Source organism: Chelonoidis abingdonii, chromosome 24, assembly GCF_003597395.2.
Source record: "Chelonoidis abingdonii isolate Lonesome George chromosome 24, CheloAbing_2.0, whole genome shotgun sequence".
In the NCBI taxonomy this organism is placed as follows: domain Eukaryota; kingdom Metazoa; phylum Chordata; order Testudines; family Testudinidae; genus Chelonoidis; species Chelonoidis abingdonii.
The window spans coordinates 24,501,427-24,513,572 of NC_133792.1; the positions used below are offsets into that span (position 1 = coordinate 24,501,427).

A 12,146-nucleotide genomic window follows, 5' to 3' on the forward strand; every position below is an offset into this window, starting at 1 on the left:
AAATGCTGAATATCCAAGTATTATGTTATCCATCTGCAACTATTGGCATAATGTGTCCTTTGAATAAGAGGACAAATTCCTTAAGTCTATTAGTGTCTTGCCCAATAGTTCAGATTCCCTCCTGTTGGAGTGCTGTAATTATCTATTGCTATGTGATATTAAGGTGCCATTAGAGTAAAAAGTCAGGTGAGGTTCCATTTTCATGATATACTGATGTCTAAATCTTGACTATTTTAAAATCTCACCAGGCTGTTACTTTGCAGAAATGTGCTCAGTCTTGATTCAAATGACCTTTCCTCAAATGTGAGATGTTAGATAATGACTGTGCCATTAAAGATCTAGAAAAGTTGAAAAAAATCTGGTTTCAGTTGTTAATTTTATTTACAAATCAGTCTAACTTATTTTTCTGGGTCAATTAAACATGTTGATTTCCGCCCCCCCATAGGTCTTAAACATGCAGCTTGCCGAAGGAGGACAAGGAGATGTCCCTGTTGATGAAACCAAACTCCACGGTAAACCTGATAAAACCTTGCGCTTTTCCCTCTGCAGTGATAATCTGGAAGGAATATCTGAAGGTGAAGGGTTACTTAAGTATTCAAAAAGTTTTGTTTTCAGATTTTCATTCTTAAAGAAGCTTCTGTTATGTCCAGCATGTCATATCTGCCTTTGCAAAGGCTGTCAGAGGCCTGGTCTACACTACGCGTTTAAACCGATTTTAGCAGCGTTAAACCGATTTAACGTTGCACCCGTCCACACAACGAGGCCCTTTATATCGATATAAAGGGCTCTTTAAACCGGTTTCTGTACTCCTCGCTGACGAGAGAAGTAACGCTGAAATCGGTATTACCATATCGGATTAGGGTTAGTGTGGCCGCAAATCAACGGTATTGGCCTCTGGGCAGTATCCCACAATGCACCATTGTGACCGCTCTGGACAGCAATCCGAACTTGGATGCACTGGCCAGGTAAACAGGAAAAGCCCCGCAGACTTTTGAATTTCATTTCCTGAAAGAGAGAGAATTGGCATGCCAGCTTATCATATTCTGCGGAGTCTGACACAAAGTGGCTGTGCTCTCTGATATCTCGTATACGACTGGTTTCTAGTACACCTTGCCCGCCTAATTCTACAGGACTGACTCTATTTATAGATAAACACTAAAGGAGGATTGACCTCGGGCGAGTCATTCCCATTTTTTGCTCTTTGCGCCCCTGACGCCGACCTCAGCTCAAGGCAGCAAGGAGCACCATGACAGCAGCAGACAGTAACAAGAACGATGATCAACTGTCATTCATCGCAGTTACAATGGACAACCAGACAGTACAGAACAATAGGTAAATCTCTGCTATATTGGCAATGGAAAATGAATGCTGCTGTGTAGCACTGAGTAGCCTCTGTCACCCGGCATCCAGTAACAATGTTGGTGACAGTGTACAAAAGAAAATGGGCTCCATGGTTGCCATGCTGATGGCTTGCACAGGAAATCCGCGGGAAAAGGGTGTTCAATGTCACCCTATGTCTACTGCATTGCTGCTGGTAGACGCGATGCTGCGGGCAGTGAAAAGCAGCATCCTCTCCCCTCCCTCTTCCCCCCTGGTGGCAGACGGTAACAATATGACTGCTATCCTCATCGTCATCATCCCATGAGTGCTCCTGGCTGGCCTCAGGTGAGGTCGGCCGGGGGCGCCTTGGGTAAAAATAGGAATGACTCCCGGTCATTCCCAGTAGATGGTACAGAATGGCTGGTAAACTGGTCTTCATCATAGCAACTGGGGGCTGAGCTCCATCAGCCCCCCTCCCTTTCATGTCTAAAGAAAAAGATTCTGTACTGCCTGGACTATCATAGCAGTGGGATGCTGGCTTCTCTCTCTCCGCCCCACTGCATTTTAATGTCCTGCCTGGACTATCATAGCAGCTGGAGGCTGCCTCCCCTCATTTTATCTCACTAAAAAAGTCAGTGTTTCTTATTCCTGCATTCTTTTATTACTTTCATCACACAAATGGGGGGACAGGATACCTGCAACAGTAGCCCAGAAGGTTGGGGGAGGAGGGAAGCAATGGGTGGTTTGTTGCAGGGCACCCCTAAAGAATGGCATGCAGCTTCATCATTTCTGCGGGATCTGACACAAAGTGGCTGTGCTCTCTGATTCTCTGGTACACTGGTTCTCTAGTACACTTGCCCATATTCTAGGCAGGACTGACTCTATTTTTAGATACAACATAAAGGAGGGAATGACCTCGGGGAGTCATTCCCATTTTTGTCTTTGCGCCCCTGGCCGACCTCAGCAGGCCAGCAAAGGAGCACCCATGACAGCAGCAGAATGGTACAGAGAACGACTGATAACTGTCATCTCATCGCCAATTTACAATGGCATCAGCAGACGGTACAGAACAACTGGTAACCATCTCTGCTATCGTTGCAAAGGCAAATGAATGCTGCTGTGTAGCGGGCTGCAGTACCGCCTCTGTCAGCGGCATCCAGTACATCGACAGTACAATGGTGACAGTGACAAAAGGCAAAGCTGAACGGGCTCCATGGTTTGCCATGCCTATGGCGTCTGCCAGGGCAATCCGGGGAAAAGGGGGTGAAATGATTGTTGAAATGATTGTCTGCCGTTGCTTTCACGGAGGAAGGAATGAGTGACGACATTTACCCAGAATCACCCGTGACACTGTTTTTGCACCATCATGCATTGGGATCTCAACCCAGAATTCCAGTGGGCGGGGGAGACTGCGGGAACTATGGGATAGCTATGGGATAGCTACCCACAGTGCAGTGCTCCGGAAATCAACGCTAGCCTCGGTACATGGACGCGCACACCGCTGAATTAATGTGCTTAGTGTGGCCACGTGCACTCGACTTTATACAATCTGTTTTACGAAACCGGTTTATGTAAAATTGTCTACACTACGGGATTATTCCATATGTCATTTTCCCCCGAAAAGCCTGCCTTCATATTTGGCCCTAAAAAGTCATTCTTGACTGAAACTTTGACATACTGGTTGCTGAAGATAATTTTGGACTGGAAGAGATGAACAAAAAATGACAGTAGTTGAAAAAAGGATAAAAGGATTTTCAACTTGGTGCATGTTATTGGCATAACTGCAATCTAAATTGTCTGTAAATTTCTAGTTCACGTACTGACTTTTAATCTTATTTTTATCAATTTTTTTGTATGCCAAAATGTTAGGAGCCTAGAACAACAGCTCTTTTATATGAGTATCACACACAGCAAAGAGGGGTTTCCCTGGGATATTGAATAGGCTTCTATAAGCCGTTCAAATGTTCCAGGTAATATGTTGTTTTATGTAACTTTCCATGATTAGTTTTTTCTCTCCTTCTTGTTTTTAAATATAAACAAAATCAAGTTATTAGAGAAAACTAATAATTACAAAAGTTTGTATTTGAATTTTGGCTAAAAGCTAGTACACTAATATTGATGTGCTAACCATGTGTGGCAAGGTATCTGAAGATTAGTTAATATTATCGTGTGGTACTACAAAGTTGTAAAGTGTTAATTACTGGAGAGCTAAGTGTTCCAGTTTCCAGTTCTACAAAATAGAGATGTTGGTATTTAACACACTTACTAAATAGTTCAGCATCTTGAGAAGAATTTTTGAGTTCCTCAGTTCAGTATTTCACATACATGGCTAATTTGTATATAGCGCGCGACACTGCACATCTGTGACCACCCGCACTCCCCCGCCCAGTCGTGCTAGCAAGTTGTATCTTGTACTGTTATACTACGAGTTTGGAAAATAAATAGTCTGATCTGAACAAATCTAACAGGAAAATCAATTTCCATCAGGTCCTTCAAATCGCTCCAATTCTGTGTCCTCTTTGGATTTAGAAGGAGAGTCTGTGTCAGAGCTTGGTGCAGGGCCTTCTGGGAGCAATGGTGTTGAAGCCCTGCAGCTGTTAGAACATGAACAAGGTAGGTGCAGGTACACAGCTCAAAGCAAGTAGACTGTTACAATTTCTCTAAATCCATAAGTTTTGAATCTCTAAATTGGGTATGTCTGAGATGAATAAAGGGGCTTTCTACATCGTTTAATTACTTTCATGCTTTTTTGAATATCTCACATTTTCATTTATTTTTTTCTTTAGCAAGCTATTGTTGTCCTCTAAAACAATGTTAGCATCGTTCTTAGAACAGTGACCTTATATTGTATTTTGAAATCTGTCACTATAATAAAATATTTTTAAATTTTTGTTTTATGATGCCTTCCTCTTCAACAGGGAAAAGGATGATTTGAATTGTAGCAATTGAAAATGTTAGATCGTAGATATTTTTATAGTTACCGACACTTTAACTGGAGAGGTCAAAGTCTTCCAACTGATAGGAATTCAACCTCTTCCCTTCCACAAATCTCCCTTCCAGTCAGTTTTCACCATAATTTACTCCTTGGTGTTGGTCATTCATAGTTGTAGACAGTTATGATAGCTGTATGTTTGACAAATATATACACTTTTTAAACCTTTTCTCATAAATAAATCTCTATTGTTTCTCAAATATGAGTTAAGAATGTTGTCACATTGCATCCATTTGAATATACAAATTATTGTGGTGATTATTAAAGTGCTGTACAGATCCTAGTTATTTAAAACTTCATTTTACTTGATAGAATTAGTTTCCTGTCCTATAGCATATTGAAGAATTTTTGAGACCTTTTGTTTTTACATAGCTACAACTCAGGATAATCTTGATGACAAGCTCCGTAAATTTGAAATTCGTGATATGATGGGATTGACTGATGATAGGGACATATCAGAAACTGTGAGTGAGACGTGGAGCACAGATGTCTTGGGCAGTGACTTTGATCCAAATATTGATGAAGACCGGTTGCAAGAAATTGCAGGTAACTATGCACATCCGACATGAAAACTACTTTAAGCTTGCTGCAAAGCAAGGAGGCTTTTGGAACTCTCATTCAGTCTCTGTTTAGTTATGAAATAAATGTGGTGGTGTTAAATCTAAGTTTCTTTGTAGGAAAACTTTAGACATCTGTCCTGCCTTTGTTATGGGTACTTTCTCTCTCTCCCTGCTCCCCCCAGTAGACGTTATGTGTCTTTTTTTTTTTTTTTTTTTTTTTATAATTACTTAATACTGGATACCCAGTTTATGGTGTCTGTCTTACCAAAATCCTCTCATCTTTCCTACCTGATCCTTTCTTCCCTCTTGGTTGTGCAGGTGCAGCTGCAGAGAACATGCTTGGCAGCTTGCTGTGTTTGCCAGGTTCAGGATCTGTGCTGCTTGACCCCTGCACAGGGTCAACCATATCAGAAACCACCAGTGAAGCATGGAGTGTGGAGGTATTGCCTAGTGATTCAGGTCAGAATCCCGCAACTCATCTTTAGTTTGGTCTTTGACATGAACTGCAAAGCATTATTTCATAAATATTTTTGGATAAGCGCTTAACTTGAAACCATCACTTTGAGAGGGAATATTACCTGTCCAAAGACCGCATGCTATTTCAGAGGCCGGTAATAATCATAGTGGTCCTTTTTCAAACAAAGATGATTGCTTATTATTCCAAAATAAAACTGAGAGAATTATGGAAGTCTTTAAGGTTGACATATTGTGAATACAAATACCTATATAGCACTCAGGCTGCACAAAATAAGCTGGTTTGTAGCCATTCCCTTTGGCTGGGTAGCATGCTGTAAGGTGGGGGAAGGGTGTATGATGAGCAATGACTAGGAGGATGGCAGATGTGCTGTGGTGTATGTCTTGTTTTTAATTTGTTTGGGTGAGTAGGTGCAGTGCACAAAGACTTCTAATGCGCAGGAGGGGCTAAGCTTTGTGACTCCATTAACCTTACCATGATGGACAGACGACTAAAATGTAATGTGAGAGAAGACCTAGCATGACTTGGTGACTGTTTTCAGTGTTCTGGAAAAATGAAGAATAAAAGGAGCACTGTAGAACTATGGGAATCTTTCTAGGCAGAATTTTTACATACTCTCAATGTTTCCATGAGCATTTAATATATCATTCCATAGTCTCTGGCTAGGAAACTCAATAATTCAAATTTTGGTTTTTGTTAGAGTAAAAATAGATCTAGCAAAATGCCCTGCAGATATAAAGGACTATCTGCATTATCTTGCCTGCAGTACAGCACAGTAGAATTGGCTGAAATCGCTCAAATTATTTGTTGCCATTTCAGAGTACATTTCACAAAGTTAGCTAGACTCTCTTTACATTAAAATCTAAATCCCTACACCATCTTTTTGCATGTGAATTGTAAGAGACTATAACATCAGGCAGTAATGCATGCGCACCATTTCCTGTTTAGAGGCCCCAGACCTAAAGCAGGAGGAAAGACTGCAGGAGCTGGAAAGCTGTTCTGGGCTGGGCAGCACCTCTGATGACACAGATGTGAGGGAGGTTAGTTCTCGTCCCAGTACACCAGGCCTCAGCGTCGTGTCAGGTGTGTGTTTTATTTTCAGGAACAAGTTCTGCTTTATTAGACGGTAACCAGTACGTTTTGCCATGTGCTTAGTTTCATCATATTTATTCTCATCCTTGAAAGGATTTTTTTGTCTGGTGCTCATACTCTGCTTTCCAGAGTAGTAGTACCATGCCCTTCATCCTACTAAATGGAGTGAAACCCAGAGAATCTGTTGTACAGAAGCAGACTTGCAATAGGGTGTTTGAATCTAAGAAATCACCTAATATTTCCTTGCATCTCACTGTGGACACCTCCCTTCAGCTTCTCTTCATCCCATTTTGTTCAGCACTCCTCTGTAGTCTCTATCTCGGCACTTTACTTACATTTTCTGTCATAGATTTGTGCAAATTATTTGTCAGTCTTAAGGTCCTTTATATTGCCAGTCAGAACATCAAAGCATGTATATAAGCTTATATTAAATAGCAGAATAAACAGATGGAACCCGAAGGTTACAAAACCTTTATATCAGGACAGATTCTAAAGTCATGGCTCTCAAAATGTCAAGCTGCCATTTCTCTTGAATTCAATGTTAGGGAGTTGGCAGCAAGAATACCCTGCTCATTGCAGCTGTCACAGAAAAGTTTAATGTTTTTGATATCTGCGTCCTTTTTGTCTCAAAGACCCTCACAGATCCTTCTTTTGTTATTTGTAAGGTATTAGTGCAACCTCTGAGGATATTCCTAATAAGATCGAGGACCTTAGGTCTGAGTGTAGCTCTGACTTTGGAGGGAAAGATTCTGTGACAAGTCCTGATATGGATGAAACAGCTCATGGTAAGTAAAGCCCTTGGATAGTAAGTGAAAAATAAACTGTGCCTTCGATGAAAGCTCATCAGGAATTGTTGAACTTGTGACTGTAAAACCTTTTAACACTGTACATCCCAGCAAGAATAAGTGGGGTAAACGCTCTGTAGAAGAAAAGTTCACTTATTTAAAAAATGTATTTTCTGGTTTTTGAGAAACCGCTTACAATCATTCTCTCCATATTTGTTCAGCAGACGTGTTTATGCTTATGAATAGAAAGAGGAGGTGATGAAATACTGCAGAGTCTGAGATCTAAGTGTTTATTCTATCTAATTCTACCAAGTTAGATTGACTGCTCTTTTGCACTTGAGACTCACTCCCTTCATTGTGGTGTGTGTGTGTGTGTAACAGTTTTTATAATAATTTGACTGTTCAGTCCTGTGAGTGCTTTCAGGTGCCTTCCTGTCAGTACATTTTGAAGTGTGTTAAGCATTTATTAACACTGTAAAAGGATCTAAATGCTGCCTGTTTCATAAGCTCTGTGACTGCATTTGTATTGTGCAGCACTCTAGCTAAGAAGCAGTGAATAGTGCATGGCACATGCAGACCCACTTTCTGTATTGTTTCAGGAGCCAGTCAGTTGACTTCTCCCCCCTCTCAGTCGGACTCTTTGCTTGCATTGTTTGACCCTTTGTCATCACATGAAGGTAAATTGTAAAGAATGAGCTGCTATTGTTTTTAAGAGCAATACAGTAACTCCTCGCTTAGCGTTGTAGTCTTGTTCCTGAAAAATGCAGGCTAAATGATGTTAAGCGAATCCAATTTCCCCATAAGAGTTAATGTAAATAGAGGGGAGTTAGATTCCAGGGAAATTATATTTATTTACGTTTTTAAAGTTTACAATGTAAACAAACAATTTAATACTATACATAGCAATGATTGTGAAGCTTGATTGAGGTGGTGAAGGTAGAGGGTGGAAGAGAGTGGGATATTTCCCAGGGAATGCCTTACTGCTAAATGATGAACTAGCACTTGACTGAGCCCTCAAGGGTTAACACGTTACTGTAGCCTCACTCTCTACAAGGCAGCACAAATGGAGGGAGGGGAGACAGCATGGCAGACAGAGACACACACCCTGTGTGAGAGAGAGAGAGAGAGAGACACACACACACATGCATTGTCCCTTTAAGTACACTGGTCCCGCTCTGAGTACACTATCTTTTTAAATATATCAGGAAGTTGAGAGAGCAGCTGCAGTCAGCAAGCTGCCTCCATCATGAGCCTTGTCGTGTTTCTCCCCTGCTCTATGGGTGGGGTAAGTGGGGGACAGGAGCGGGGGGGAGGAGGACACCTTGACATTAGCCCCCCTTTCTCTCCCCCGCACAGCAAGCAGGAGGCGCCTGGGAGCAGCTTTAAGGCAGAGGGCAGGAGCAGCACACAGCACTGGGGGGAGCGATAGCTGAACTGCCAGCAATTGATAGCCTGCTAGGGGGCTGCCAAGCAGGGAATTTAGAGGAGTGGGGAGCTGATGGGGGGGCTGCTGGTCCACTCTGGTTCCAAGCCCCCCCACCAACTAGCTGCAACGGGCTGCTCTTCCTGCAAGCAGTGGACAAAGCAGGCAGCTGCCAAACAGTGTTATAAGGGAGCATTGCACAACTTTTAAATGAGCATGTTCTCTAATTGATCAGCAACAGAACAACGTTAACCAAGACGACTTTAAGTGAGGAGTTACTGTACATCAAAGGCTGCTGTCCATTTTAGTTGGGAAAAAATCTTACCCATTTGAGAAATGCATGTACGCACATAACCACCCCTGTATAATCCTTTAATGTTTGGTTCAATGATGTAATTTTTCATTGCTTCAGGTGTATCAGCAGTGGTTAGGCCTAAAGTGCACTATGCAAGACCCGCTCATCCGCCGCCAGATCCCCCAATCTTGGAAGGAGCTATGGGAGGTAATGAGGCCAGATTCCCAAATTTTGGTTCCCACATCTTAATCCCAGCTGATTTGGAGGCGTTCAAACAAAGGCATTCCTACCCAGAAAGGCTGGTCCGCAGCAGGAGCTCTGACATAGTGTCATCGGTTCGGAGACCGATGAGTGACCCTGGCTGGAACAGGCGGCCTGGCAACGAAGAAAGGGAGCTTCCTACACAAACACCCAACATTGGGGCAGCTGCTTCAGTGCCTGCGCCTCAGTCCTCTTCGTCATCCCCCAGTAAAGACTCCTCTAGAGGAGAGGTAAGACATCCGTTGTGAAGCTGAACTGATTTTGCATCTTTGTTCTTTTTCTCACGTCATGTTTGAGTAGAAATGTGTGTCTAGTTGTTAGCATTAAATATATTAACTAGGGTAGCGTAGTGCAATTCTGGCACCTTCTGAAGGGTGGCCTGTAGTATTACTTATAAAAGTCAAAGCTTAGGATGGGATGAATGGCCTAAATAGACAAGGTCCCTTTTTTCAATTTATTTGACATGCTTTAGTTGTAGGACCCCCAAAATGAATCTCTAACCATAAAGTCTCGTAGTAGTAAATGTGTCAACATAATGAAAACAAACATTGACCTTTTTTGAGAGAGATTTTCTTGGATTGTTGTACACCAACTTTTAGTCCAGAACAAATAGTTACACTCAAACTTACAAACACATCTTCAAGGCAGGACTTAAACTTTCAAGAGCAGGTTATTTTACTTTGTTGTAGTGCTGCTTTGCAGGTAATGTGATATGATCTGTTACTGGTAATCAAGAAAATATTTTTCAGTCTTCCATTTTACAAAATCACGTAATCATTTCAGCATGGTGTAGATTGAAATAAAAACTCACTTTCCCTATAGATTGAAGAACGAAAAGATAGTGATGATGAAAAATCTGACAGGAACAAACCCTGGTGGAGAAAGCGTTTCGTTTCTGCCATGCCCAAAGGTAACAGCCTCACATTTACATGTTCTTGGTGCCTTTAGAAATGCTGTACATTGCTTTCAATAAATCTGCACTTTGATAGGAAAATTTGTGACTAACTCTCCAGTTACTGTGAGATCATATATTAAATGGTCATTCTGAATAGCTGACTACATGAAGGTTGCAACCAGTCCAGGCTCACAGTACTTTCTGCCCTTTCTACGTTGTTTTTAATCTGAGATGGTTATGCTAATCACTTAACAAAATCAGGTAGTGCAGAGTCAGATCTTGTAAATGATGAAATCTGGCCAGTAGATCACAAAAGAGTCTTAGAATTTATGTAAAAAGCAACAAAGGGTCCTGTGCACCTTAAAGACTAACAGGTCTTCTATTGGGTTTGAATTTATGGGTATTGGTACCATTTTAGAAGTAAAGGATATTTGGTATACATTCAGTCTAAAAGATAATGTCTAGTATTTAAGACTTTGCATACGTAAAGTATTATCTAAATGTTAAATGTCACAACACACATGTGAAAATAGAATAGCATTGTCCCCAGTTTGCAGAGGGGAAACTCTTCTTAGATGAATTTGACTTAAATACTTTTATACAACTGAATTTTGTTTTTCTACATATTTTATTATTGCACAGTGGATTGTGACTTTTATCAGGAACCATTCATTGGAAGTAGCTTCTAGAAACAATTGACATCACTATAATCAGTGCATGACTGTGGATCTGTGGACATATGTCTAGAGTAAATTTGTGAAACTAGCCAGTTTCAAATCCTAATCAGTAAATGAAAAATACTGAACTCAGAAGGCAAGGCTTTTTGGGGGTGCTGATTGTCTGGCTCAGCTTAGTAGTTAAGGACATAATTTGTAATATGATCACAATAGACTGCCTGTTTCACCCCACAGGCTTGAGTATCATTAACTTTTGTATTTAAAGAGGACTTGTGTTACTGAGAAGCTTCAGACATCACCTTTGCAGTTTCTTACACATCTAAATACCCTTCATGGAGACTTTATTTGATGTTAAACTTATTGGTTCTTACTATTTCTAAATTTAGTTTGTAATTCTATGCTTTATTGTCTCCATGTATAATGTCTTATACAGACTTTCTGTAATTTCCAGCTCCTATACCATTTAGAAAAAAAGAAAAACAAGAAAAAGACAAAGATGACTTTGTGTCTGAGAGATTCTCAACACTTCAAGGTTTGTATATTGCTCTTGCAGCGCCTTTACTAAGAGTATGCACCCCAAATGTTCTCCTGGGACAGCCAAAATGTTACCTTTTACAGCAATGTATAGGCTAGTATAGAGATAACATTTTAGTATTCAGAATTAGCTTCCTTACTGAGGAGGTTATTGTGTTTAGTCAGTACCTGCCCTGAAGACTTAATGGGTTTTAAACTTATGCAGTGTTTGCACTTAGCATTGAACTCAGCACCACATGGAGCTAATTCCTGTTATATTTTCCTCATTGTTCAGATGATCCCAATCCCAGACTAAGTGCACAGGCACAGGCTGCAGAGGATATCCTGGACAAATATAGGAATGCTATTAAGCGAACTAGCCCAAGTGAAGGAGCTATAGTAAATTATGAAAGTGCAGGTAAGAACTTTTGCAGCGCTACATCCACAACAATAAAAAATGGGCAGCACAAAACCTTTTGGTGATAAAGTTGAACACCCCTTAAATAGTCTAGTCAAATGATATTCTAATCAAATGATACTAACATCTGAACTATATTAACACTCTCTCCAGTAAAGGGAACAAGGAAGTTTCTCTTTGTTTAATTTATAATTGCATCCATGCTGATAATGGGAACTAAACGATAATCTCCAAGGCCAGAACTCCTTGATTGAATCAATTGGGATTTCTTAGGCCTGGTCTACACTGTGCGTTGAAACTGATTTTAGCAGCGTTAAACCAATTTAACGCTGTACCCGTCCACACAACGAGGCCCTTTATATCGATATAAAGGGCTCTTTAAATCGGTTTCTGTACTCCTCCCCAACGAGAGGAGTAGCACTAAAATCAGTATTACCATA

General features: G+C 40.9%; 1 protein-coding gene across 5 annotated transcripts in view; it reads left to right on the forward strand.

The window, feature by feature from the left end:
• Positions 1 to 12,146, forward strand: part of GAPVD1 (GTPase activating protein and VPS9 domains 1) — a 73,713-nt gene that overhangs the window by 46,665 nt on the left and 14,902 nt on the right. For 3 of the 5 annotated variants that reach the window (XM_032767629.2, XM_075060423.1, XM_075060425.1), the window contains 11 exons: positions 446 to 575; positions 3,808 to 3,933; positions 4,685 to 4,858; positions 5,191 to 5,331; positions 6,296 to 6,430; positions 7,105 to 7,224; positions 7,824 to 7,901; positions 9,060 to 9,433; positions 10,026 to 10,113; positions 11,227 to 11,307; positions 11,584 to 11,706. In XM_032767629.2, coding sequence (XP_032623520.1) covers positions 446 to 575; positions 3,808 to 3,933; positions 4,685 to 4,858; positions 5,191 to 5,331; positions 6,296 to 6,430; positions 7,105 to 7,224; positions 7,824 to 7,901; positions 9,060 to 9,433; positions 10,026 to 10,113; positions 11,227 to 11,307; positions 11,584 to 11,706 — 1,570 coding nt within the window. The remainder of the gene's footprint in view (positions 1 to 445; positions 576 to 3,807; positions 3,934 to 4,684; positions 4,859 to 5,190; positions 5,332 to 6,295; positions 6,431 to 7,104; positions 7,225 to 7,823; positions 7,902 to 9,059; positions 9,434 to 10,025; positions 10,114 to 11,226; positions 11,308 to 11,583; positions 11,707 to 12,146) is intronic. The other 2 variants (XM_075060424.1, XM_032767632.2) reach the window with 2 other exon arrangements.